The 25,101-nt window shown below is 52.2% G+C and overlaps 10 protein-coding genes and 1 non-coding gene across 11 annotated transcripts; 5 read left to right on the top strand and 6 right to left on the bottom strand.

Annotated features, from left to right (window-relative positions):
- Positions 1–1,849: 1,849 nt before the first annotated feature.
- SCP_1200220 (Acyl-CoA dehydrogenase apdG) lies at positions 1,850–4,483 on the top strand (the record flags this gene model as incomplete). The annotated part of the gene is made up of 19 exons (XM_027762909.1): positions 1,850–1,897; positions 1,957–1,977; positions 2,030–2,120; positions 2,177–2,379; positions 2,436–2,501; positions 2,561–2,613; positions 2,678–2,765; positions 2,826–2,843; positions 2,901–3,068; positions 3,141–3,256; positions 3,323–3,334; positions 3,393–3,417; positions 3,467–3,636; positions 3,695–3,772; positions 3,847–3,985; positions 4,039–4,070; positions 4,139–4,259; positions 4,316–4,355; positions 4,413–4,483. The coding sequence occupies 19 exons, from the start codon at positions 1,850–1,852 to the stop codon at positions 4,481–4,483; spliced, it is 1,560 nt and encodes a 519-aa protein (XP_027618710.1).
- A 385-nt stretch (positions 4,484–4,868) lies between these two features.
- On the top strand, positions 4,869–7,554 carry SCP_1200210 (UPF0061 protein; the record flags this gene model as incomplete). Its single annotated transcript, XM_027762908.1, has 9 exons — positions 4,869–5,565; positions 5,621–5,758; positions 5,820–6,219; positions 6,272–6,303; positions 6,364–6,443; positions 6,499–6,515; positions 6,574–6,787; positions 6,853–7,344; positions 7,408–7,554. 9 exons carry the CDS (start codon positions 4,869–4,871, stop codon positions 7,552–7,554), a joined length of 2,217 nt encoding a protein of 738 aa, XP_027618709.1.
- Positions 7,555–7,840: 286 nt separating this feature from the next.
- Positions 7,841–9,734, bottom strand: SCP_1200200 (SET domain-containing protein; the record flags this gene model as incomplete). The annotated part of the gene is made up of 5 exons (XM_027762907.1): positions 7,841–8,910; positions 8,966–9,087; positions 9,137–9,264; positions 9,322–9,570; positions 9,651–9,734. The coding sequence occupies 5 exons, from the start codon at positions 9,732–9,734 to the stop codon at positions 7,841–7,843; spliced, it is 1,653 nt and encodes a 550-aa protein (XP_027618708.1).
- A 368-nt stretch (positions 9,735–10,102) lies between these two features.
- On the bottom strand, positions 10,103–11,782 carry SCP_1200190 (Actin-related protein; the record flags this gene model as incomplete). Its single annotated transcript, XM_027762906.1, has 8 exons — positions 10,103–10,198; positions 10,252–10,335; positions 10,388–10,513; positions 10,571–10,726; positions 10,777–11,241; positions 11,308–11,593; positions 11,647–11,673; positions 11,727–11,782. 8 exons carry the CDS (start codon positions 11,780–11,782, stop codon positions 10,103–10,105), a joined length of 1,296 nt encoding a protein of 431 aa, XP_027618707.1.
- A 96-nt stretch (positions 11,783–11,878) lies between these two features.
- Positions 11,879–11,977, top strand: SCP_t1200180. The gene is made up of 2 exons: positions 11,879–11,916; positions 11,942–11,977. It is a non-coding gene; the product is annotated as a tRNA-Val (tRNA).
- Positions 11,978–12,207: 230 nt separating this feature from the next.
- On the bottom strand, positions 12,208–14,139 carry SCP_1200170 (hypothetical protein; the record flags this gene model as incomplete). Its single annotated transcript, XM_027762905.1, has 9 exons — positions 12,208–12,267; positions 12,325–12,488; positions 12,544–12,736; positions 12,795–12,921; positions 12,976–13,054; positions 13,114–13,354; positions 13,407–13,754; positions 13,804–13,866; positions 13,927–14,139. 9 exons carry the CDS (start codon positions 14,137–14,139, stop codon positions 12,208–12,210), a joined length of 1,488 nt encoding a protein of 495 aa, XP_027618706.1.
- Positions 14,140–14,447: 308 nt separating this feature from the next.
- On the top strand, positions 14,448–16,813 carry SCP_1200160 (hypothetical protein; the record flags this gene model as incomplete). The annotated part of the gene is made up of 10 exons (XM_027762904.1): positions 14,448–14,487; positions 14,540–14,571; positions 14,626–15,154; positions 15,216–15,343; positions 15,406–15,531; positions 15,586–15,860; positions 15,914–16,015; positions 16,070–16,283; positions 16,344–16,686; positions 16,746–16,813. 10 exons carry the CDS (start codon positions 14,448–14,450, stop codon positions 16,811–16,813), a joined length of 1,857 nt encoding a protein of 618 aa, XP_027618705.1.
- A 1,806-nt stretch (positions 16,814–18,619) lies between these two features.
- SCP_1200150 (hypothetical protein) lies at positions 18,620–18,898 on the bottom strand (the record flags this gene model as incomplete). Its single annotated transcript, XM_027762903.1, has 2 exons — positions 18,620–18,646; positions 18,710–18,898. The coding sequence occupies 2 exons, from the start codon at positions 18,896–18,898 to the stop codon at positions 18,620–18,622; spliced, it is 216 nt and encodes a 71-aa protein (XP_027618704.1).
- A 344-nt stretch (positions 18,899–19,242) lies between these two features.
- SCP_1200140 (hypothetical protein) lies at positions 19,243–20,429 on the top strand (the record flags this gene model as incomplete). Its single annotated transcript, XM_027762902.1, has 2 exons — positions 19,243–19,857; positions 19,905–20,429. 2 exons carry the CDS (start codon positions 19,243–19,245, stop codon positions 20,427–20,429), a joined length of 1,140 nt encoding a protein of 379 aa, XP_027618703.1.
- Positions 20,430–20,783: 354 nt separating this feature from the next.
- SCP_1200130 (hypothetical protein) lies at positions 20,784–22,557 on the bottom strand (the record flags this gene model as incomplete). Its single annotated transcript, XM_027762901.1, has 5 exons — positions 20,784–21,480; positions 21,551–21,870; positions 21,947–22,333; positions 22,416–22,491; positions 22,550–22,557. 5 exons carry the CDS (start codon positions 22,555–22,557, stop codon positions 20,784–20,786), a joined length of 1,488 nt encoding a protein of 495 aa, XP_027618702.1.
- Positions 22,558–23,055: 498 nt separating this feature from the next.
- Positions 23,056–25,098, bottom strand: SCP_1200120 (hypothetical protein; the record flags this gene model as incomplete). Its single annotated transcript, XM_027762900.1, has 5 exons — positions 23,056–23,644; positions 23,701–24,266; positions 24,318–24,425; positions 24,489–24,789; positions 24,839–25,098. 5 exons carry the CDS (start codon positions 25,096–25,098, stop codon positions 23,056–23,058), a joined length of 1,824 nt encoding a protein of 607 aa, XP_027618701.1.
- Between the last annotated feature and the right edge of the window lie 3 nt (positions 25,099–25,101).

The following is a 25,101-nucleotide window of genomic DNA, read 5'->3' as shown; positions in this document are numbered from 1 at the left end:
TGTCCTCAACTCCTGCGCAAAGTGCCTTGGTGTATGAATATCGGGTTTCATGCCACTTACACATAATCCATGATGATTTTCCAGAGTTATATTCAAATCATGCAGTACAGTCAGACATAGGAACACAACTGCAGGGATGACTCTTCTTGTGAGGCAACTAATGAAGCTTAGGTCCTGTAAATTTTACACATTCACGGCATGCAGAAATCCTTTAAATTTTCTGCTCGCCCTTTGGGCGAGAGTGTATGTCCCTCTTGTAGCACAATAAAACTTTGGCCCAGTGCAGTTGCATTCACTGTAGCCATCTGGATGCACTGAGTTTCTCCTGCAACCTTAAAAAATTTCCATGATATCACAAGGACTGCCAGTTGTAATTTTTACTGGCAGGACATGCATTGAATATGAGAAAAGTCCCAGTGTGCAGGTTTGGCTGCACATAAGTGTTATCATGGTTGTGGTCCTCACCTGGGACTGTACATAGGCAGTAATTTTTTATGTTTAGAGAGCATATAGAGCACTCAGTTATGGACACTAATTTTTATTAAAACATGCTGCAGAGTGTGTAATTTGAATAGCTGTAGTGCAGTGCCCAACCTTAGGTATGTGCTTACATCAGAAATGCCATTTGGGGCAGGTTGCCTGCTGCATTGAGTAGGCACATGACGCGGGGCCGCCCGCGCCGGTAGGTTAGGTTTTTCAAACTCCGCTAGGACCTAACCACCCTACCACTATAAGGAGACTCCCGGCCGGGGTACACTGGGGGCAAAAGTGGATGTTCTGCCTTGGAACAGTGTCTGAACATCCAAGGAACAGATTATGTTTTTGGACATGTCACATGTTCTGAACATGATAAGGAACATCTAATATGTCTCGCACAATGTTCTATTGGAGAGCATGCTGGAGACATGTTGGCATGTACCATTCTGGAACATATAATATGTCTCACACAATGTCTCATTGGAGAATGTCCTGCAGACTTGCTGCATGTTTCATTCTGGAACATTTATTATTTTGCTACTATATTCTGGGCTTATCTCTTGATGCAATATGCTCTGTATAATAAGGATTTCCCATGGCCAAACACATTACATTTCTGGCTGCCGTTAATCTTCAGAACATTGTGAGAAGATGTTAAGTGCTCCTACTCCAAACATACAAGATGTCCTGACCACCAAGAACATCTGCAGTACATGTATGATACATACTAAAATTATACTAAAATTTTACATGTGCTGCAAATGTTCTTGGTGCCCAGGACATCTTGTATGTTTGGAGTAGGAGCACTTAACATCTTCTCACAATGTTCTGAAGATTAACGGCAGCCAGAAATGTAATGTGTTTGGCCATGGGAAATCCTTATTATACAGAGCATATTGCATCAAGAGATAAGCCCAGAATATAGTAGCAAAATAATAAATGTTCCAGAATGAAACATGCAGCAAGTCTGCAGGACATTCTCCAATGAGACATTGTGTGAGACATATTATATGTTCCAGAATGGTACATGCAACATGTCTCCAGCATGCTCTCCAATAGAACATTGTGCGAGACATATTAGATGTTCCTTATCATGTTCAGAACATGTGACATGTCCAAAAACGTAATCTGTTCCTTGGATGTTCAGACACTGTTCCAAGGCAGAACATCCACTTTTGCCTCCAGTGGTACCATCCTCGCGTCGCGCGTATCGCGTTTATCACGGGCGTTACATCTTCACGTGACTCATCTCATGCAACCGCTGTCGGCTCTGGCTGTCAGAGTGACCTATCCGTGTTCAACTCTGTGCGGAAACGACCAGACACATCCCTCTACACTCCCTAGTGGAATACCAACGACGGCCTAAATTGCCATGACCTCGAAGACACTCAAGAAGTTTACCCGGGAGGAGGTTGCACAGGTGCGCGTCACTCGTACTTTCCCAGGACACCCCTCTTGACCAATAATTCATGTTTTCAGCATAATAACGAAGAGAGTTTGGTGAGTACGAGTCTTTCTTTACGCAGTCAATACCACTAATGTGATGTTGCAGTGGATCATTGTAGACTCGAAAGTCTACGATGTGACACGGTTTAAGGACCTCCATCCGGGTGGGGCTTCAGTATTCCTGGACGAGGGTATACGTGCGCACGATTTAATGCTCTCGCAGAAGTCCGTCAATTTTAACTTCCCACTCCAGCTGGAGAAGATGCGACCGAAATATTTTATGGCCTTCACCGGCATGAAGTGCTTGAGCGTCCACAATACGCCCGCCTGCAGATTGGCACCATTGAAGATGAGGAGCAGCAAATACGCGGGAAAGTAATTGGGGAGATTAGCGGCGTCCCATATGCTGAGCCAACCTGGCTCGTGGGTGGGTTCAAGAGTCCGTACTATACTGAGGTGCGTTGCCGCCTCGCGCTTTGGCTAGCTTTAATCCGCTGGCGTGCCATATATAGGGGCATAGGAAGTTCCAAGCCGCTGTGCGCAAGTTCATAGACGAGGTCGTATACCCTGATGCCCAAGTGAGTAAGCAGGCTGTCAATTCACGTTCTACAAGATTAAATATCCAATGGTATCCCAGGCGCGCGAATTGGATGGCAAGCGGCCGTCGCTGAGTGTCATCGACAAAATGGCGTACGTCTTGACGCTTGCAGAATCATTGCCTAGCTAATAACTCAACAACACATTCCGACTCAAGGGAGATCAACATGCACGCGATGCGCATGGGCCCAGGGAAGCATCTCAAAGGCCTCACGCTCATGAATGGACTTGTTACTCCCGAGGAGGCAAGTACCTAATCACTCCCCTAATTTTTTCGTCTATTAACAGACGTTAATTTCCTCCAGTTTGATTATTTCCATGAAGTAAAGCGTCTGCCATTCCAGTTGGCGAGCTTTGATGCTTACTTCCGTGGAGCGTAGTTGATCATTCAGCAAGAGGTTACTCGGTGTGGTGCTCGCGGGTACGGCGATGGTATCCAAGCCGGCTGCGTCATCGGACTATCCCCTGTGCTCAACTTTGGTTCTCCGGAAATAAAGGCGAGGGTCATCCCCGAAGTCCTGGGCGGAAAGAAGTTTATATGTCTTGCGGTCAGTGATTTACTGTCTCGCAAGTTCATGCTTGTGAGCACCAGATCATGAATTGAAGTAGCCCATGATCAGATTTCAGAAGCACATGCCGGGAGCGACGTCTTCGGGCTGCAGACCACTGCGAAGAAGACTGAAGACGGGAAGTACTGGATTATCAACGGTACGAAGAAGTGGATCACGAACGGCATGTGTGTCGCCCTGCGTTGTGTCTGCCGCGTACGTGCGGTACTCACTGCATAATCTAATTATTTTAGGTGGGCAGATTAGTGAGTGGATTACTCGCTGCCGATCTCAAGAGTTCTAACGTGGTCTGGTACCAACTAGCTTCACCATCGGGTGCAAGACAGAGGTATGCATCCCAGCTCCCGGCAAAAATTCATTGATGGATGTCCTTGCAGGATGGCTTCACAGTGATCCTTGTGGAGCGCAGCGATGGGGTGGCAACGAAGCCAATCAAGACGTCCTACTCACCGACCGCGGGTACCGCCTATGTCACTTTTGACAGTGTGAAGGTACCCGTGGAGAACACCCTCGGAGAGGAGGGTGGAGGTATTTTCGTCATGCTGAGGTATCCATGCACTCGCTCGGGTCTGGCACGCGTGTTTCTGACGCGCGGTTTGTGTTAGTAACTTCAATCACGAGCGATGGGTGATGTGCTGTACGTCAGCGCGGGGCCAGCGGTTGGTTATTGAGCAATGTATGAAGTGAGTGCTGTCGAAAAGTCACGTTCCCCGCATCTCGTGACTATCCCTACTGATGACTGGATCTTCTTCTACAGGTGGGTTACTCAACGAAAGGCGTTTGGCAAGCCATTAAGTTCCCAAGCGGTGGTGCGGAGTAAGCTTGCAGGAATGATTGCTCGGGCGGAGAGCGTGCAGAATTGGCTGGAGAACATCACCTACCAGATGTGCAATATGGTGCGAGATCTTGACTTTGTCTGTACGCTGGATATTTATTTTTCTCGTCGCAGGACTATAAGGAGCAGGCAAACAAGCTGGCAGGGTAAGTCCAGGGCTTGATCGGCCTTGCGATGACCGCTCGCATTTGTTGAGGCTGATCTTTCTGTGCAGACAGATCGCCTTTCTGAAAATGTACAGCACGCGATGTGCACAGGAGACCGCCACTGACGCCGTACAGATCTTCGGTGGGCGGGGAGTCACTCAATCGGGAATGGGCCAAATGATTGAGCATGTACGTATGCTCCTTCCCTTATAGAAGGGAGAGAAGCTTATTGCCGAGCGTTTCAGTACCATCGGACAATTGCGTTCGATGCTATTCTTGGAGGAGGTAAGTATACCTTGTCGTGTTACTCTCTTCCTGTGCTGACCATCGGTGGACATTTAGCCGAGGATGTGTTGGCAGATCTAGGAGTTCGACAGGCGATGAGGAGCATGCCGAAGGATGCGAGATTATAAGGAGTCTCGGTGGTTTAATATCAGTGTAGACTTGTGGGCAGTTGTGTATGGAGGAGCCTGGGGTTATGGCCCGCCGGGCGTCTCTAGACCTTCCTTCTTGATCAGATGCGCTGAGCGGTAATGTCGTACCTCCTGACTGTCAATAAAGTTTGAACGTTGCGTTAATACCTCTGGAATGTCTTCGTCAAGGTATCATTCACCCTTTTCGGTTCCCCCTCCGTCGGTGCGGAGTGAGAAACAATACCGGCGATTGCGACATACTTTTCACGGACATCGTACGCGTGCACCACACTGGTCAGTGGTAAGGTATGTAAGCTTGTGCTGACTCGTCCGCAGCTAGAAATTCTGTATAAGAGCGCATCCCACTGTTTCGTCTGCAGAGAAGATGTTGCAGACCAAGACATATCCGATCTCTGCACTTCCGCTGCCTCCATCGACCCATATCCTCACGCGTAATCTCACCCCGGATCCACAAACACCCTCAGTGTCGAGTTTCTATGACACACTCTCCAGGACGCCCAGCCTGCAACGCAAGGCGCGGTTGCTCGCCCCACCCGCACATTTCTCACTTGTCGTACCGTGCCCCCAGCCATTTCCCTACCGGATCCCGCTGCCGGAGAATGGAGAGCCCATCGCCGACCGAGCAGCCTATGTCGAGAAATGGCTAGCAGATCGCGAGGCCCTGCACGAGCGGCCTACAGCAGCTTCTCCGACTAGGGGCCTGCGGAAATTCTACCGAGAGAAAAAGGCGCAGCCCCGCGTGCTCATCGGGCTCTCGGAGACGGGTCTGCGAGACTGCGTGCCCCACTTGAAAGTCGGCGATGTTTTCGCGACACTCGGATCTCCGTCGCTGACGCGAGCTTCCACTGATCCCAACCCTGAGACCGCAAAGCCCTCGTCCGCGTCGGAAGAGGACACTGCAGCCCGCGAGGAGCTTATCGATGTCCTTAGTGGATACGCAGTTTTACTTTCCACTGACGGCGACCCTGAGACGCACTGGGCGCCTTGGTCCCTACGCTACAGTGGCCATCAGTTTGGTGTCTGGGCCGGCCAGCTGGGCGATGGAAGGGCGATCTCAGTCCGTTGAGTGTCCATACGCGCTTGCTCAGGGTATCAGACTCATAGTTGTGATCGCAGTGTCTACGCCACATCCCTCTGATCCTGACTTGATTTACGAGCTTCAGTTGAAGGGCGCAGGTCGTACGCCCTTCTCGCGCAACGGAGATGGGCTGGCCGTAGTTAGATCCTCTATTCGCGAGTATCTATGTTCAGAAGGTGCATATTTACTCTGCTGCTGTATTCATTTATTTTTTCTCACATCCGCTTTTTAACATAGCCATGCATGCACTGTCTATACCCACCACCCGCTCACTCTCGCTGATCTCTCTCCCCGAGCTCCCAGTTGCCCGCGAGCGCATGGAAAGTGCATGCGTGCTCACCCGCATGGCACCTTCATTCATCCGTATAGGCTCCTTTGAAGCCTTAAATCCTCCCGAGGGCACTTCCGTCTTCGGAATAGGCCAACAGGACACACACTGGGAAGGCCTCCGTGCGCTGGGGGAGTGGGTCGTCCGCCGGGTGCTCAAGCTCGAGGGCCTGCAGTGGAAGGGAGAGGGCGTCGAACATGGTGATCCGTGGGGCACCAAGCTGGTACTCGAGGTCGCGAGGAGGAACGCAAAGATGGTTGCTGCCTGGCAGGCCTATGGATTCATGCACGGCGTTATCAACACGGATAAGTGGGTACGCTGTTCGTACTTGTCCTCGCTGTTGTCTGACGTTGTGGAGTAGTGTCTCCGTCCTTGGCCTGACAATCGATTATGGTGAGATGCTTTTTTGACCATCAATGACTGTAGAGGATGAACGACAGTTCCGGTCGGTAGGACCTTTCGCGTTCATGGATGTCTTCGACCCATTCCACATTTGCAACCATACCGATGATGAAGGAAGGTACTCATACAAGGTTTGCATCGCGATCTGCTACGCCTCCTACATACTCTAATGTCACTATCATTTAGCTCCAGCCATCCATGATGTCAGTGAAAGTTTGACCCTTCGTTTTTGCGAGTGCACTGAGCCCTCATCGTCTGCAGCATTTATGCTCTCCGCGCACTTCTGACAGCCCTTTCCCCAATAATCGGAGCAGAGGCGGAACTCGGCAGGGCAGTCTCCGCCGGATGGGCGGAGGATGCCTCGCCCGACAAGCTCGCCGAATGGCGCAAGAAAGGCACCGAGCTCGTCAAAGACGAGATGGAACGCGTCGCACAGGACATCTGCTCCGCCGAGTATGGCAGGCTCATGCACAAGGCAAGCAGAGTGGTCCGCTTTCCAGCGTGTGGATGTAGACTGAGTGGGGTTCTCTGTGCTTGCAGCGTCTAGCGCTGCGCCGCTTTGATGCCACCGACGAGCTGAGGCTCGCACGTCCGTTGCTTAATCTCATGTCGGAACATGAACTCGATTTCCACTCTACCTTCAGGCGGCTCGCCTTCTTCCGCCCGACTATGGCGGAAGGAAGCTCTGACTCTGCTACCGGCCCAGCCCTCGGCGAATACATCTCTGGCATACTCTCATCGACGTCTGAGCCACAACGGCTGAACCGAGACAAGGCTGTGAGCGACTGGCGCGCGTGGTTAGAAAGTTATGCAGCTCGTATTGAGAGCGAACGTGATGAGTGGATAGCTGCTTCTCCAGATGCCAATGGTGCAAACGGTGCTATCGAACGGGACTTGGATAAGGAGAGGGAGAAAGCAGCCCTGGTGGCAAACCCGCGTTTCGTGCTGCGGCAGTGGGTGCTCGAGGAGGTCATCAAGAAGGTAGAAGAAGATGCCGAGAGCGGAAAGAGGATCCTAGCAAAGGTCATGCAGGTACGATCATATTCCTTTCGACAAATATTCTTCCTGGCTGATGAGGTCGCGCGATGGTTCTAGATGTGCTGTAGTCCGTTCGAACCATGGGGTGCCGAGAGTTTTGAGGGTGATGTTGATACATTGGATGCGGAGATCAAGGAGGAAAGGAGATATTGTGGCGTGGGAGACAGGACCTTCTTGGGTTTTCAGTGCAGTTGCTCGAGTTGAGGCCTGCGGCATTGGAAGATTGCATATGAACGCGAGGCGTTCGGAGATGTAGTCAATCATGTAAGAAGAGTCTTTCCAACGAGGAATGTTGTGGCCTTACACCCAGGTGAAAGCAGTTGAGCAGCCAGTGGTTGGGTATGAGTGAGGCCTATCGTACCGGATGTGTTTTACTTATTTGAACGTAGCTTTCTACTGGCCATCGCGGAGGTTATTTACCTAACGCGATAGAGATGATTCTCGGCAACCTAAGTCGGCCAGCCTCCGAAGTTAGTACAACTACTACTAGTCACAGGCGCACCAAAAACGTCTGTTTTCGTTGCGTACCAGCATCGGGATGCCGTCTGAGGTCAGAGGACAATGACCGGACTTCTGCTGCACGATCGCTGTCCTCTCCAAACTCAGCGACTCGTGTCTCATACGTCTTCATTGCCCAATATTCTACAGAGGCCCAGTCCGAGTGACACGCGCATATTCCCGCAGCATCGATCGTGAAGTCGTCCGCGTCAGCAGCGTAGCCTTCTTCGTCCAACAAACGCACAGCGCGGACGATCGCACGCAGGCGGTCTGCCGTTTGTCCAGGGTTGTAATACGGAATGGACTCCCAAATGCGTGTGAGCTCCTTTCGTCGTTGGTCGCTGGAGAGCCTGTCTTTCTTCGGAAGAGTACAAGTGGCACAGGAGCAGGTGAAGCCGTGCGACATCGACAACCGTTGTTGTCGTTCCCTGAAAACGCTCCCGTACACGCGTCTCGAACTGATGTACGAGACCAGAAGCTCCCCGCCAACCGCTATGTCGCGTAAGGCGTATATCCGCAACCGACCACTGGCCGCATGCCACGAGTATCGTGCGTTCGGAGAGCATGAATGGTTGAATCTGGATGCGACGATGCACAACGCACTGTCGTATCCCCCCACTTGGAACGCATTTGTATCGTGGATGCCAAGGATCGGGTTCGGAAAGCGACCCGTGTCGGCATACACATTCATGAGCGAGAGAAACACCTGCTTGTCGGCTGCAGAGAGGCGCTTGACTGCTGTGATCACCTTGCCCTGGTGGATTCTTCCACCATTGTCCGGGTTCTCGACGATGTAGAGAGGAGGATCGGTAAGAACAAGATCGCCTCGACGGAATGGCCGCGATGCAAAGGCACCCAGTCCCTTTCCATTGACTGGCCTCAATGTGAATCCACCAGGAAGATTCGCATTGAGATCAGCGACGGATGCAAGCGAAAGCTCTGCCATATTCTGAAGGCCCGCTGTAGATTCATTTGTTCTAGCTGATTCGGCTGCGGAGATCTTGACAAGTTCTTTATCCGCGCATTTCGAGTCACCACCGGCATCCATATAGTCTTGGATATCTATATGGTCGCTCATTATGAGCCTGCGGAAGGTCCGATACAACGGGAAGCTTACCTCGGCGCGCACCTTCAAATTTGGCCTGTTCTCTGCGTGCAACGCTTCTCCTGAAGTATGCCTTAACCGTCACTGGCGACAGCTGCAAAGCAGCAGTGGCGTCAGCCTCTGCTTCAGACCACCTGCAGTACGGCATGAGCGTTGTCAAATGGGACGAGGCCGGGCCCAAACCTCTTGAGCTTCAGGTTCGCCATTGATCTATTCAGAGGGTATATATGGTTGGTCGGATCTGACTGCATCGCTTCGGCGTAGTGCTCGAGTGCCTCGAAGTAGTTCTCGTGTTGGAATGCAGCATTTCCCTGTAGATGTGGCTTAAGTGCTCTGCACTTGGAGGATGAAGTCAAGAAGCAGTATACCTTTTCTTTTGCTTCTTGGGCATCCATGGTCGGGGCGAATGTCTTGGAACACGAGCTCTGTGAGATCGTAGGATACTGGTGGAGGAGCGCGACCATTCTATATGCCGCGAGCTGGCCTCGCCCAGTCGGGGAAGTTGATGTGGACTGCATGCTTCCAACACGGTCCCGGATTGGCGGGAGTTTGCCCAAATGTAATGCGGCGGTGATTGCATTATCTACCTCCCATATAATTTCATGCGCATGTACTCGCTGAAGTGCAGGTATTCGGGCCGATTTGCCCAAACAGAACGATGAAGCTTTGAAGACGCAGAAGATAGCATGACACGTACCACCGGCCATTCCGTCGTGAACAAGGTTTGCAGACCGGACTCTCCATTGACATCAACACGTTCCCTAGCGCAGGCAGACCTCATGCCCAGCTGTCAAGTATCAGGATGGAAGGCTTGTCATGCGCAGAATGCGGAAGCGCACATCTGCAAATTATGTATTGTCCGACGTTCGAGAACGAAGTCGTCAGCATTACCATTATATCAATTATCTTCTCTAGGCACGGTTGCAATAATGGGAAATTCGTGGAAGGATCCACGCCACGTGAACAAAGACCCGTAGTAGCAATCACCACCGCCCAGCAAAGTAGGTGAAAGCATTCCTTCACAATCATACCGCCAGCATCTTGAGCTAACCACTCTCCAAAAGCACCCGGGCCAGTCGCAACGTGTGCTGAATGTCTGTGATTGCGATCCATACAGTGAAAGTGTACATTGGCATTTCGAATACTTCCCTAAGTCGCGCTCCCAAAGATCTGGTACCGTCTGCAGATGCTGGGACCGATCTCGTCGTACTGCGCTTTGGTGTGGCAAAAGGAGTAGAACTCAGGCTGCGGGAGACAATCAGCATCACGAACCCACGGAGCACACATGCAATACGCACAAGGGACGCCATGAGAGAGCCGCCGAACCAGACTGCGTAGCGCTGGCGCTTGTGGGAGATGACTTCCACTTCGACGCCGGATGACTACGGCGGCAAATGAGTTTGTGTATCGATACGAGCGTGTAGTACTACGCACCCGCAGGTGACTACCACTCGCTACAACACTGGCATCCAGCCTACGGTCGACGAGCTGCTTCAAATCACGCTTCAGACGCTGTCCGAAGTGTTGAAACATGGTCGAGCCACCAGACAAGACGATGTTCTGTATCATGCGTAGTCAGGACAGTCTTGTGACTCGAATATGGCGAGATATATTCACCTTGTAAAGTCCTCGCCGCACATCGATCGGGGACTGCTGGATGACACCGTCGACAATTTCTGGTAATGGCGTGAGGAAGTCAGAGGAAAAAATCTCGGGGTTGAAGAATATTTCAGGGGCCAGGAACCGCTCATAGCCAACATCAACCGCGTATTTCTAGGAACCTAGGTGAACACGCGGTGAAGTCAATTGGCAGATGCACCTACCCTGCCAGTGACAGTATACTCGCCCTCATACCTCTCGAAGTATTTGTAGGGCTCCGCATCGTACTTCCTAAACTCCTTCACGATATCCTGGCAGACATAGCTGAAGTTTTCCTTCACCTTCCCTGCCACCTTGAGTTGATCCTCTGGAGGCACAGACGCCATCTCCCCCCGCTCACGCATCAAATTTAGGACGAACTGTGATATATCACGGCCAGCGATGGGGATGTGCTTGATGGCACTTCCGATGACATAACCCTCCGCGCATGGAATGACGTGCGTGACACCGTCTCCGGAGTCGATGACGGTACCCGTGAGGGTGCGATCTGTGACTCTGTTCGATGACCATGAGGCTGCGAGTGCGAGTACAGCCTGCACGGCGATATACAGGCCCTTGATGTTGAAGGACTCAAAGAAGATCTCCGCAGTCTGTTCTCGATTCTCCGGCGGATTCAGTGGAGGCTCAGTCTACGCAGCGCGACATGCATAGGCGCATCACAAACCAGTCACCATATGGCGTGTGAGTGCACTCACCAGAAGGAAATAGTGATCCTCTGGTTCCGCGCGCAGATATTTGAAGATCGTCTGTTCCCAATAACGCTCCATGTAGTCCCAGTTCTCGATTTGCCCATGACGGATGGGATAATACACGCCATAGCCAGGTGTCTGCGCGTTCGCGAGGGCCTCGTCGCCGATGAAGAAGTCAAGGTCTTCGACCCCGCGTTTGGAAGCGAGATGTCCGGGCCTTGGGGGTACTGCTGGACCAGAGCGCGCAGATTGGGTTGCAGGGCCTCTCGTTGAGATTGCTGTGGGGAAGACACTGAAGAAGGGGTATCAAGCACGGTATTCGTTTGATACACATTCTTCACTTACAATGAGGGATCGGAGTTTCCGGCGAACCTAGGAGGGCAGAGTCAAGCAAGAGCACATGAGCGGTCAAACCCACTACATACCCAACTTTCGAAAAGCCGGTGCCATTGTCGCAGATGATTGGAGCAAGGAGTGACATGGTGTTCGCCGGAGAAAGTTGCGGCTATGCAGTTATTGTCGCAGTTGTTGCACCAATAAATATTACATAATTAATAGCTTCCCCGCGATCTTCGCTGGGTCGGTGGCGTAGTTGGTTATCGCATCTGTCTAACACAGTATTTGTTTAAAGCTGTCGGCGCACATAAGGTCCTCAGTTCGACCCTGGGCCGACTCAGTCTGAACAATTTTGCATTTTTTTTACTCAGCCGTTTGCGAAACTACAGACACCTGATGCAAAACCGCGTTGGATCGTAAAATAAAATAACGACCACTGATTGAGAGCTCCCACTCTCCGAGTGTTCGGAGAGGTGCTTGTTTGATGTCTGACTTATGGCCTGATTTTTTGCTGGTGGCAGTGGTCGGGCCTATAGTTTCGCAAACGGCTGTAATGCCTCCTGCCGAAAACTACAGGCTCTGACTATTATTACCCAATCCTCTTTCAGCGGCATTGATCCGCTCATTGGCCTATTGAAAACGGAAGTCAGCTGAAAAACTGTGCGACATGTGCTAAGAGATACTCGCCTCTCGCAACAAATCGCCCTCTACATCAAGGAGAACCTCCGCCTGCTCGCCATTCCACGGGACGACTGCCCAACGGGTTGACGGATTCTGCACGTACAAGCAGACATCCTCAGGGAGATACTGGCCGTGCTCGGCATTGAACTCTTCCCTCAACTGGCGCTCTTCTGCCGGGATGTTGTCAGTGTGAGGGTAATGTGACTGAGTATTTATGTAGCCTACCTTCTGTCATTGCATCCAATTGCGCCATCATGCCCTTGACTATTTCTTCTGCCGAATTGCGATACTGCCGCCGGCGCTCAAGCTCAAGAAGTAGCTTATTGTACGAATACTGGTAGGACGCGAAGCGGTGTTGGAGGTCGTCGATGGACAAGAGATGATGGTGCAGCTGTGCTAGATGTTCATTGCTTTCGCTCTGGAACGGGGTGTTGATGAGGAATGTGAAACAGAAACCTGAAATTTTTGAGATGCACCTCCACCGCTTCTTGACGCTCGAGCATCTCAGTCATGATGTCACCTAGTTCATCCAAGTCATCCAGCGTCTTCCGATGCGTATCTAGATGCTGCTCAGCGGTCCGCTTGGCTGTAAGCAGCTGCTCACTTCACACTTCATTGCTCTCTTGAATGACCTCATGGAGTGCGTGAACTACTTACTGTGATGCTTCAATCGAGCTGACACCGTCTTCCAACTCAGAAATGATAGCGGGTAGCTCCTCCGTGTCCCGGTTCATGGCTTGAGGTTAGTACGCGAATGAACGGATGTACAGAGCAGCATCGATGAGTAAAACAAACCTTGCAAATCATCCTCCAATAACTCTTCACCCGTCTCGCTGTCTCTTAGCGCACTAGACATCTGGTCATAGTGTCTTGCGAGACTTTCTAGTTGTCCAGCCATTTCGTGTGATGTCTCTTCGTGCACGTTGAATATATCATCGATGGAGAGAAGTGAGGGTTCAATAGACACTGCATTCTGAATGGCCGATATTGTCCTGGAGAGCGACTCTGGATACCCAGATGTCCGCGCAAAAATGTCCTACACAGAACGCATGTAATAGAGATAAATCTAAGAGTAGCATGAAACGTACGTCAAGAGCGTTGCGATCGCTTTCTATGGTATCCAGAACGTCCTCAATCGCCCGCTCGTCTACGAAGTCGCGCAGCGTCTTCCACGTGCTCTTCTTTAAGCGAGAGCCCTCCGCCTTATGATTCTCATTCTGCATTTCGTTGCGCAGAGTCTCGGTGGGACTTGTGCCAGGCTGTTGCTCGCTGAAGATGGGGTTATCATCGTGTTCCTCGTCTGAGTTTAGCTGACTGCCAAACGGGGACGAGCCAGATGACGTAGAGTAAAAGTCTGGTGGCACAGATTGTGAGCCGAGGGACACGAGAACCGTGTCCAGCGTGTCTGTGCGTTGATTGCGAATCGCGTCCCATTCCTTGACTATCGTTGTCAGCCAGGACGCAACTGACAGTCTTAACACTTACCGCGGCACGCTTTTCTTGCTCCAACCGCCTCAATTCGATACTCTTAGCAACATGTGCAGCCAACTGGAAAAAGCTCGTAAGTTATGCGTTGTAACAATTTACAGACGGACACACGCCACACACCTTGAGCTGCTCGAGCACAGCATCTGTCATCCACCTGACCTTCGCATCCAGCGCAAGTACATCTACCACACTTTGTACTGAAGACGATGACAATGCGCTGGCGCGTGAGCATAAATGTTCGCCATGCTGGAGTGCTTTCTTGGACTGCAGAACGAGGGAAACGAGGTGGGGCTGGTCGGGACCTAGGGTAGTGGGTAGTGGGGAAGTTGTCATATTGTGGATTTTTTCCGAGAAATCCTTCAACAAATGACAGAGATGCAGCTGCAGGTGGTAGATAATATATGTCCGACAGTGTATTCGACCCAGGGTTTAATCGCGATCTTGAAGAGTAGGAGCGGTGACCGTGACAGACGCGTCAGGTGGCGCCTCCGACTCTTTCCAGCAGCCCGGCCTGCCTGCACGGCCAACGTTCCAAGCCTCTCCCTGTATTCGAAAGATTTTTAGGTGTTAGAGCCTAGACTATTCATACTGCGATTACTGGCGCGTTGAAGATTCGTCATGAGGTTCAGCGCGCTCTTCGCATGTCTCACAAGTCTTTGTGTGGCAGTTCGCGCAGTGAGCGTAAGTGAGATCCAGGGCTCGTCATTTCAGTCTCCATTTACAGGACAGACAGTCCGAAATGTGACTGGAGTGGTTACTGCTAAGGTAGGTGACCAGACTTCGGTCAGAACTAGAGTGACCTCTTAAAACGCGTTACAGGACAAGTACGGTGTCTGGATACTCAGCGAAGCATCTGACGACGTACGCGTGTCAAACGGACTCAGAGTCTATGGATGGTCTATTTCAAAGCTGGTGAACATCGGTGACATGATCTCGCTCTCCGGAAAGGTGTCCGAATATCGAGCAAACGCGAGCCCTAACGATCTCTTCCTCACCGAATTGGCTTCACCTCAAGATGTCACTGTCATTTCCCGCGACAACGTTGCGATACCGATTGTGATCGGGAAGGACCGCATTCCCCCTACTGGCAGCCTTACTGCCTTGGACAAAGGTGCAGATGGTTGGCTCTCCGTTCCAAATAACGTCACGCTCCTGGAACCCGTCAATGCTACTTTGCAGCCTGACCTGTATGGCCTCGACTTTTGGGAAAGTCTTGAAGGGCAACTAGTCGCGGTACAGTCTCCCGTGGCCGCCAGCTTCCCTGACAGGTTTGGCTCGATCTGGGTTTATGGAGACTGGCCAGTGACCGGGAAGAACACCCGAGGTGGTCTCACCATCACATTCTCCGGTGAGGGTTATAAGTGATGCATTTATGCTTTGAAGTAATTTCATTTCGCTTCGTGTCCTAGAGACAACTGGTATCCCTCATGCACACCCAGAGACTATCTTGATCGGTCGTCCTTTCGACGGGGCTAGAAACCCGAGCACTTCTATTGGAGCGACCCTCACGGATATTACTGGCATTGTAACTTATCAGGTACATGACGTTAAGGGTGCATATACGCAGATTAAAGTACTGATTCGAGCCGCTCGGCCCAGTATGGTTACTACTACATCTTACCTCTCACAGCACCGAAGATTATATCTGTCCCTGAAATTGAAGTCCCAACTTCGTCTCTAACTTCGACCAAGAACCCTTGTGAGATCACCATTGGCGACTACAATGTCAGCTACTTGACCATTTGACGCGCCGAATTTTCCTCACACTAGCCCGCCCAGGTTGATAATATGTCGCGCCGCTCCCGACACCTAACTCACGTCGCGGAGCACGTCGCAGACTACCTCCACTCGCCGGACGTTCTCTTCGTGCAGGAGATTCAGGATGACTCAGGATCGAGTGACGACGGTACCGTATCTGCTGCCAAGACTCTCACCACGCTCGTCTCCGCTATCAAGAAGGCCAGTGGCGGGGTGCATTACGCGGCTGTGGACATCGACCCGGAGAACAACATGGACGGTGGTAAGCCTGGAGGAAATATTCGTGTCGCTTATTTGTGCGATGTCCCCTCTCGTTGTGCCAAGTTCCGCTAATCACGGGCAGCGACAGGTGGCGTCCCGACAAGGTCTCGCCTGTTCCGGGTTCTCCGATTGGAAAGGCCACAGAGGCTACAGAAGTTCTCGTCGATGAGAAAGGCAAACTCAGTCTGACGTACGCAGCCAGTTTCTGTAACTTCAGCGGTCCCCAACCGCTTTTTTCTACCAGGTTGAACCCCGGACGTGTCAATCCCACGAATTCTGCGTGGGAGGAGACTCGTAAGCCCCTTGCAGCTGCGTGGCAGACGACATCTGGGGAACGGTTCATTACGGTCAACGTGCACTTCAGCTCGAAGCGCGACAGCTCCTCCGCGCAAGGCGATGCGCGTCCACCCGTCAACGGCGTGGTAGAGCGGCGCAGCCGTCAAGTAGACGTCATCGCTGTAAGTGCTTGACCTCTGCTCTTTCGACACCATGGATGCTGATACTTGGCCGCACAACAGAACTTCGTGGAGAGCATACTCATACAGGATGTCAACGCGAGCATCATCATCGGCGGGGACATGAACGAATACATCCAGACACGCACTGTCTTCGCCCCCTTTGTGGGGCTGCTCACGGACATTAACGATGCCGCCGGCGTGCCGCAAGAGGAGCGCTATACATACGTGTACGACCAGAACATGCAGGAGATCGACCACGTGTTCCTGTCGGCTGCGGTAGCACGACGCGCGCCGCTAGTCGAGCATGTACATGTGAATACGTGGGCGGCGAGCCTCTCTGCTCGCGCGAGCGACCATGACCCGAGTGTCGCGAAGGTATGGGTGTGTGAGCCGGACAATGAGGGTGAGCCTAATGTCGAGCTAAGTTGTCTTCAGAGTACTCACTCGCGGCCATTGATTTAGATGCATCATCCGACAGCAGCATCGTTCTTGAGTATACAGACTACGTCGAGGGACAACTTGTCCTATAAGGTCTTGCCAAAGGTGGCCCTTAACATCCATTCGTTCCTCGGCATCAGGATACCATCCAGTTCTTGTCATCACAAGTGTACATGTATATAGTACCTGGAAGCATTGTGTGTATATGGTGTAGCCTGTATTTATAGAGGCCGTATGTGCAACACGTTGATTGTGAAGTATTTCTGGTGCTGTCTGAGCATGCGCATGTGGAATATGTTCAACGCAGCCTAGTGCACGAAGACAGATACCTTCGAACATGCATAGATGAATCACGGCACACGCACTAACTTGGAGTAACAGAAATTTCTTTGGCACAAGATTGAACAACTACATTGATAGCTACGCCGCTTGCGCAGGGAGTACTACGTGCATCATATCCTTCAATCAGCCATACACACCTTCTGACTGGTGGATCAACAGTGGAGTACTCCGATGACCTGGGGTACTTTATTTGAACTTGTGTCCGGGTTGTATGAATATCATGCAACTCCAAGACAATCTCGAACGTGCACATTGCGTACGTTCGACCCCTGAGCACTCCACAACTAGCCGGATCCAGCGCACCGTGGGCACGCAACAAGCTCGCCCTTCCGGGCGGCGATCGGTTGCGCAAGGTCGTCTTACCGGAAAGCCTTCTCGTGAGTGCACAAGCAGCACGTGAATATCTCTTTATCCGCCTACACCACAGTTTTGAGCCCATCAATGTCAGATCCAACAACAGGAGGACTTACCGGCTGTGTGCTTGAGTAGCCTCACCACATGAGTCATGCAGCAGCAGAGCCACCTACGTACGAGGAATAGATATTAGCGGCGAGAATATGCGTGCAATCAAACATCGAGCACTCACCGTAATTGGTTCCAAATGACACTGTCCACAGCACCGGCTTACACGGATCGCCACTCAACTACATGACATACTCATCAATGCTCCGCCCTACAGTATCGGATCAGGGGGAGACGACATACGCTAGTGGGTTAACTCTCCCTCACCCCGAATGCGTGATGAGTGGTAAGACCGAAGGAAGAGAAGCCGCGCAGGAGCCCTCTATATAGGACTTGAAGAAAGTTCAGGGCAGGCCAACGAAACTTCCAAATAGGCAAAAAGGACCCCGGAACCAGTTCTATGTTGATGTCGCGGATTGGTCGCGGATTCTGAATTTCCGATTCTGCACGCCTCAATTGGGGCCTTGGTTCCACTCCCAAAATGGCCTGCTTCCTGCGCTGCTTCCTGCGTTTTTTGTATATACACCAGAATGCGATGTACTAGACTAGTTAAACGTTAGCGTTCAACGTTCAACGTTTGAACCTTTGACTGACTTGTACCCCACGAGTCGCACGCACACTTTTGCTGAGCTTTACGCAAATGCAAATTTTACTGAGGCTCTGGGGAATCCTCGCGAGTGAGCTAGGCAACAAAACCCAGAATAAAGTGGCCTGATGTGAGTGCTACTTTCAACATACCCACATACTTCAGGACGGCGTATTCACGCGCCATTAGGCATATAAGCTCGGTGGTGGTACTTTCAAGGTCTTACTCTATCATTGCAACACTGCAGTAAGAGTGCGTACACGGCGTGCGATCCAGCGTAGCGTCTTGCTATGTCTCGTCGTCGACGCTTTTGCGACCGATATTTGCAACTGGCAATTCCTCAAGCTGTTGGGTTTCGGACCATGGCATCAACATCTCAAAGGAGACAGACGGCAAAGTGCAGCACGAGATCTTTAGAAGATACGATGCTGGCGAGCGGGAGATAATATTGCAATTTGACGGAAATCCACAGATGAATGTGCCGACGATACCACGATAGACTCTGCGCTCAAATGTAACGGAAGATGTTAGCCTTCTGTGATGTCAGGGCGGACCCCATTTTTAGATGCGATGCCTTGACAAACGAAAGAAGACTCACGACATTGCGGCGCAACCCCTCTTCGATCTTTCCATCCTCGAACTCCGTATTTGCCAGCGATCCTTCACGCTCCTTTAGCTTCTCCACGTAGTCCGCATCTCGCTCCGCAACCGTCGTGGCAGGCTTTAACGGGTGAGACTTAGGGGCGTTGTCTTCCAGAGAGTCAGCTTGGTGGGTCTCATCCTTCATATATTTCTGCTGTTCATGATTGCAGCGTCGAAAGCAGCGTTCAACGACGATGGGCATCCGTCGCAGCGCATACCGAGGAAATGCTTACGGTTGTGTTGTCCACAGGTGTGTCATTGTGCACGCAACGATGCGCGCCAGTAGAGGCCACGGTCCGAAGTGTTAACTGGAATGGTCTGCGACAAGTGCAACGCTGGAGAGCGAGAGACATGGTGAGTGCCTGCAGCAAGCCGTCTCCGAGCCCGAGCCTGGCGGAAATCGAATTGATGACGTCACATGTAATCATGTGACCCACATTGGGCGCTTTCGCCATCCAAGGGCTCAGGCTGGTGCTCTCTCAGCACACCATGTCCTTCAAGTCGATGAATAGACCTGTTCTTGATCGAGCTACAGCTCTTTGTCTTGCTTGCTCGTCCTCTCTTCCTCCTCGCAAGGCTATCTCGAGTTCGCCTTCGTCAATTATCGGGGGTGACGAGATCTTTATCACTCCTTGCTGTGGTCGCCCAATCTGCCCAGCGTGTCTATCCGCCAATCCTCGTCTATCGAGATATAACCCATGTCTGCGTTGCCTAGGTGGGATGGACGCCGTCAACAGCCGCTCTCTTGTCAGCAGCAAAGCCACTAGTGAGCCTAGGTACGGGTATAGCGCACATACTATTAAGAATGTCGACGGGGCGGTCAGAGATGAGGACGTTTTCACCTTAGGAGACGATGACGCGGACGATATAGACGATGAACCCGAAGGTATCGTGACGCCTCCTCCCCCCTATGAGGAGACTTCGGTCCCAGATTGCCCCTTGGAGACTCTATCCAGCAACCCCAGCGGTAGTCGGCGGTCATCTGCATCCGCTGATCATCCTGCGTTGGACTCTGCTGAAGTCGCAGAGTCCTCGACTCCTGCTAGGTATTACATCAAACCATCAGATACTCTGCTCGGCATCGCTCTCAAGTTCGATGTTGACGTGAGCGTCTCACGTCCATAGTTGTATGTCTGCTAATATTCCTACAGGCTCATGCTGTATGCCGTCTGAATGGTCTTCCTCCAAGTACCATACGCACCACCCCACATCTACTGCACACCCGCAGTTTCTTGACACTACCGCCAAGTGCACGCAACACTAATATGGTCAGGGGGTTTAACTCACAGCGAGAGGACGAAGAGCACGTCGCGCGCCGCGTACGTGCCCATGCCGAGCTGCGCTTCCGGGCGCTGACGAAAGAGGATGATCCACGAGTCGCACGGGCATACGTTGCCATAGCAGACTTGCGAGATCCGCTTGATGACAGTGAATTCAAGCTGAATGCAGATCACTGCGATGATGCATCCTGGAAGAAAATCGGTCCCGAACCTTCTGCCGAGCTTGAAACTCTGGAGGAACGTGCGGTGGATCAATACTACGATGACGACGAGTGGGAGCAGAGAGAAAGAAGGGAGGGGCGACAGGTGGTTCTTCCCAAGTTTCCATTGGAGGATCGCCCGCGTGTAGGACAAGTCGTGGACCCCAGCCGCATTGCATGGTGGCAATGGCTCTAATGGCCCAACGTAGCTTGCTCGTTTTTATCTGGATGTACCACTACCGGTATTGGTGAAGTCGCAAACTATCATCGGGACAATGGCGACTGTACGATGTCTTACCTCTGTAGAGTATACAGCAATATTGACTACGATAGCAAGTTGGCTAGTCTATCACCAGGTCAATTGTTCTCCCGTAAATTACAATCGATGTATGTTGTAATATCGTGCAGCACGCAGTATATTGATGCTGTTCAATCTGTCACAAAAATTGAAACAAGGGCGAATATGACAGTGGTCCATCCAGCGCAAACGGAGATGGCAAGCCAACCAGTCTGGTCAACCAGGGTAACTCCCAACTTGTGCCTTCACCATCTACTCATCAACAAACAACCTCTTGAGGTACTCCGCAGCAGCCTTGCGCACCTCGTCACTCACTTCTGAATTGGCCAGGACCTCCGTCGCAAGCGCTGCCTTCTCTTTCTTGTTGAACCGCTCCGCTTCCTTCCCTACGCCCACGCCAGCTCCAGCAGCGGCTTGTGTGCGGAGCAACCCTGAGAGGTCCGTGCACGCCTCGACGAGCGACTGAGAGACGGCTGTAAGACGATCCAGTGCTTGCACGATCGCTCCCTCCTGCTGGGACTGGGGCTGTGGCGGACCAGGGGGAGGCTGTGGAGGATATTCGGCTGGTGCTTGACGGGAATCCCAATATGTAGGGCCCGACGGATGCACATGCATTGGCATGAACGGCGCACCAGGATATGGCATTGGCGGCGGCTGAGCGGCAGAAACTATGTATTGTTGACCCTGGGATATGCTGCGTAAATTCACAGGTGGTGGAATCAAAGAAGCGGTTGGAGGCTGCGGTTGCGGCGCTGGGCCTCTGGTGCTGGAACTATTGCTGGGCTGCACAGTATTCTCACGCTCTTGTGCATGCCCAGCATTGAGGTCCTGTTCAGGATTATCATCCACCAATTGTGGGTCAATATTGTGCTGAGCGTCGGCGAACAGCGTAGTTTTGCCAAGTCCAAAAAGCGGAACGGGCAATCCAGTCTTTTGGTCCTCCTGATAGCTAATGGACAAGAGGCAGACGAGGGTGATTAGCCAGTGAATACAGAGGAAATATACATAATGGCACATACCGGTTTTTGAATAGGCCGTACCATCCCATCGTGTACCAATGGTCGATCACTTTGACATTCAGGTTGCCAACGGGGGCACCAGCGGCGCGCGCAGCTTCCAGTCGGCTTTCTAAAAAGGATTGGCGCTCCGTCGCTGAGTTGAAATGCGCAGGCACACCGGCCACATGATGCACCGCGTCGGGCGCACCATCAATAGGAGGAGCAGGGCGCGCGAGGAAGGCTTCCAGCGCATATATTTGTTTGAATACCTCTAGGTTGCGGTGAAAACAGCTCTTGAGCGCTGTAAAAGTCTTGCGACTGCCGAAAATTGCCGTCGCGGTCTATAGAAGCGACGGTGGGGTAGATCAGTCCCAAATTGACCACCCGCTCGCATCGACAACAGCTGCTTAAACTTACATCACGGAACACTGTATTCATTTTCGTGTTGAACGCGTCCCAATGAGCGTCGTTGCACAGTATCCAAGTGAACAGGTTCGTCTTCTCCTGGTCTGTCCAATGCTTCGGCCCACCATTGGGGCCGACGTCAGGATCTTCCTTCTCGTAATCCGCTCTCTCCTCAGCAACACCAGGACTGGCCACTGGTGCACGGCGTCTCTTGCTGGCAGAGGAGGACGGTGTAGTCGACGGATCGTCTGGCTGTCTGCGCTTCCCTGAGCTTGGTCCGGGCGTGCTGGGTATTGTGTGACTGTGGCTCGGACCTGCCGAAGGAAGGCTAGTCGCTCCGGAAAGCGAAGAGCTGTACGGTGCTACATTGGTAGGATAGTACGCGTGCGTTCCTATGCCCTGTAACACAGAGACGTTAGAAATTTAAAGTCTGAGCAGAACTCTGGGCCGCACCGCCCTTCGTAAGGAGCAAGAAACACACCTCGATCTCTGGCCCTTGCTGCGTATTTGCAGTATGGCTGCTGCTCCCTGCCACTCCAGAGGTCCCGGAAGTATTTCTGTGCGAGGATTTGCGTGTCAGTGAGCGAACTGATGGGATGCACACCGGGATCCTACAGGGCCATATCAAACTGGTTCAACTCGCCCGGGTGGACGTGGAATCGAGCGAGTTCTGTCTTCGATCTGTTTGGTTCAGGCGGAGATGGGCAACTCTAGATCTCTCGAACCAGCCGCATTACACAGACCTCGTTGTACAAACACCGTCACAATTATAGCATTCAAGATATTCACGGGCTACATCGTAATACAGCGGAAAATCACGTATGAACAAAGAAGGCGAAGGGTGAATAAAAAAACACAAAAAACCACAGCCTCACCCGCAGCAGACCTACACACGCGAAGAGAAGGGGGAAGTATTTCAGGCCAAACGGGAAAGAAAGTATATACTTTTTTCGCGCCAGATAGAAAATTCAATCCAAGGGGACCAGCGGGAACACTCGAGACCACACTTTGGTCATCCTTAGGGGAAGTAAAGTGGAAAATAATACGGCACGATGGAAAAGAGATCACTTCGTGGGAGCACTTGGAATTCGAATCGATGCAGGAAGCAACCGGAAACAACCCTATCTCCTGTCCCCGCCGGCAGCTCCATTCGGACGAAACATGTATTGGTGGGTGGTCCCACCAGTCCCTTGAGAAGATGTTGGCCGAGAGCCGGGTGAGTTGGCGGCGGCAGCGGCGGCACCATATGACGTTGTCTGTGTAGGACGAGGTCTGTAATAGGCACTACTCCTTTGTGATTCCGTCTGTGCGTTGGCGAGTACGGGAGATGGGGTGTTGGCGGCAACAGTAGGCATCGGCCAGGGCATGGTCGAGGTGTTTGTCGCAGTCGTAGTGCGCACGGGGGCGATGGTAGTAGGCGTAGAAGGAGCCGGTCGTGCGGCTGGCGCGGATGGAGGATTCATGGACATGGTCGATGCAGCTGGCGGGTTAGCAGACGCAGGAGTTGCCGGACTCTGCGTTGGAGACACCGCAACAGGTGCTGGTGCTGGTGCAGGTGCAGGTGCAGAGGTCGCCGGAGCTTGGTTCACAGTAGGATGAGAAGTCGAGTCACTTTCGCGAGCGACGGACTCGGTGTCGCGGCGCCGCTTTGTTCCGCGAGTGGTGCTTTCCTTGATGCCCATGGATGTCGCCTTTAGAAGTATCTGATGTCTGCGTGATCGTTAGTGTCCGGAAAAGCGCAATACTCACGACAAGCTGTAACTCACCTTGTCCTACTGTTTCCCCACTGCTGTACAACCCAGTCCCACTCAATCTCACCCTTGTTCTGTGGACCCCCCATTTCCCTACTCTGCTCGGCGAGTTTCTTTAACCGATCCGTCTCTTCCTCCGACCATGTACCCTGCTGTCCACCAGGCGCAGCTGAACCCGTGGCCGCATTAAAGGTCGAGATAGTTCCCGTGCTCGCAGCCGTGGGCGGAGCCGGGGCAGCAGCTGTTGGAGCAGCCTGTGGCGGTGTAGAGTATGCATATGAAGGAGGTTGCGGCTGATATGAGTAGTAAGGAGCGGTTGGATACCGTGGCCCGGAAGGGCCATACAAAGGAGGTGGGTAGAATGGTTGTGAGTGTGGAGGCGGGTGAGAAGGTGGAGGCATCGCAGATGTGCCTAAAGACATCACAAAGGATTGGGGATTCGTGATCACAGGGTTAGCGTTAGAAGAGCCACTGGCAGTGGAGGCCGGCCCTGGAGCAGATGGTGAGATCTGAGGGTACGGCGACATGGAAGAATAGACAGGCGGGGGAGGATTTCCCACAAGCTGACTTGGGTTCGCAAGCTGAAGACACATTCATCACAACGAAGGTAAGGAAAATCGAACATCGCTTACGAGGCTGTCACAGACGCGTTTGGCCTCAGAAATCATAGCCAATGGATCAACCTTTGCTGTAGGACCCATCTGATAACACTGGGCTATAACTAAGGGCGATGCAGCTTTCTGCGTAAACAGGCCGGTCATAACTTGCATCCGATGCAAAAGACAGGGGAACAAAATACTAACAACAAGTTCCTCCGCCGCGTTGTAGAATTCCGAGCAAAGGTTCAATGCTCGCCATTGAAATTCGTAAAATTGCTGATTCTGTGGGATAGTACCTCCTGGTACTGGAGGGTAATGGTAGAAGCCAGGGTGATGGGTGTTGGCAGGGGCTTTTGTGGATGTACCCGGAGGAGCGCGCGGTTTACGATTTCTTGACCCCCTTGGCCGGCCTGGTTTGCGCTTCTCGGAGCCATCAGCGTCACCAGACTGTTGTTGGTGTTGATCCTGTGTGGCATGTTTGGGGTTCGCGGTGTTAGCAGCCGGACTTGCGGTTGGTGGTTAGCTGGAGCGTAGGGGTGACAAAAAGTACACACCCTGTAGTACCTGTATTGGGCTGCGCAGCGGATGTACGTGGTGAGGACTGATGGCTGGGTGAACGCTGCTCATTGTGGTCGAGTTCCTCCTCGACGATGTCCTCGTCATCCTCTTCCTCCTCCTCCTCTTCCTCGCGATGAGTGGAGCCGTTTGGTGCTGAGGAATAAGGGTTAGCCGGATATTGATGTTGCGGCGACCGACCAGACTGGACGAGAGGGGGATTAAGAGCGTGCGAGAGAGGCTGATAATACTGGTCCATCTC

The sequence above is a fragment of the Sparassis crispa genome (genome assembly GCF_003851025.1).
Source record: "Sparassis crispa DNA, contig_000010F, whole genome shotgun sequence".
Classification (NCBI taxonomy): Eukaryota; Fungi; Basidiomycota; class Agaricomycetes; order Polyporales; family Sparassidaceae; genus Sparassis; species Sparassis crispa.
The sequence above is the reverse complement of the archived record's forward strand: the minus strand, read 5'-3'. Positions and strand labels throughout refer to the sequence as shown.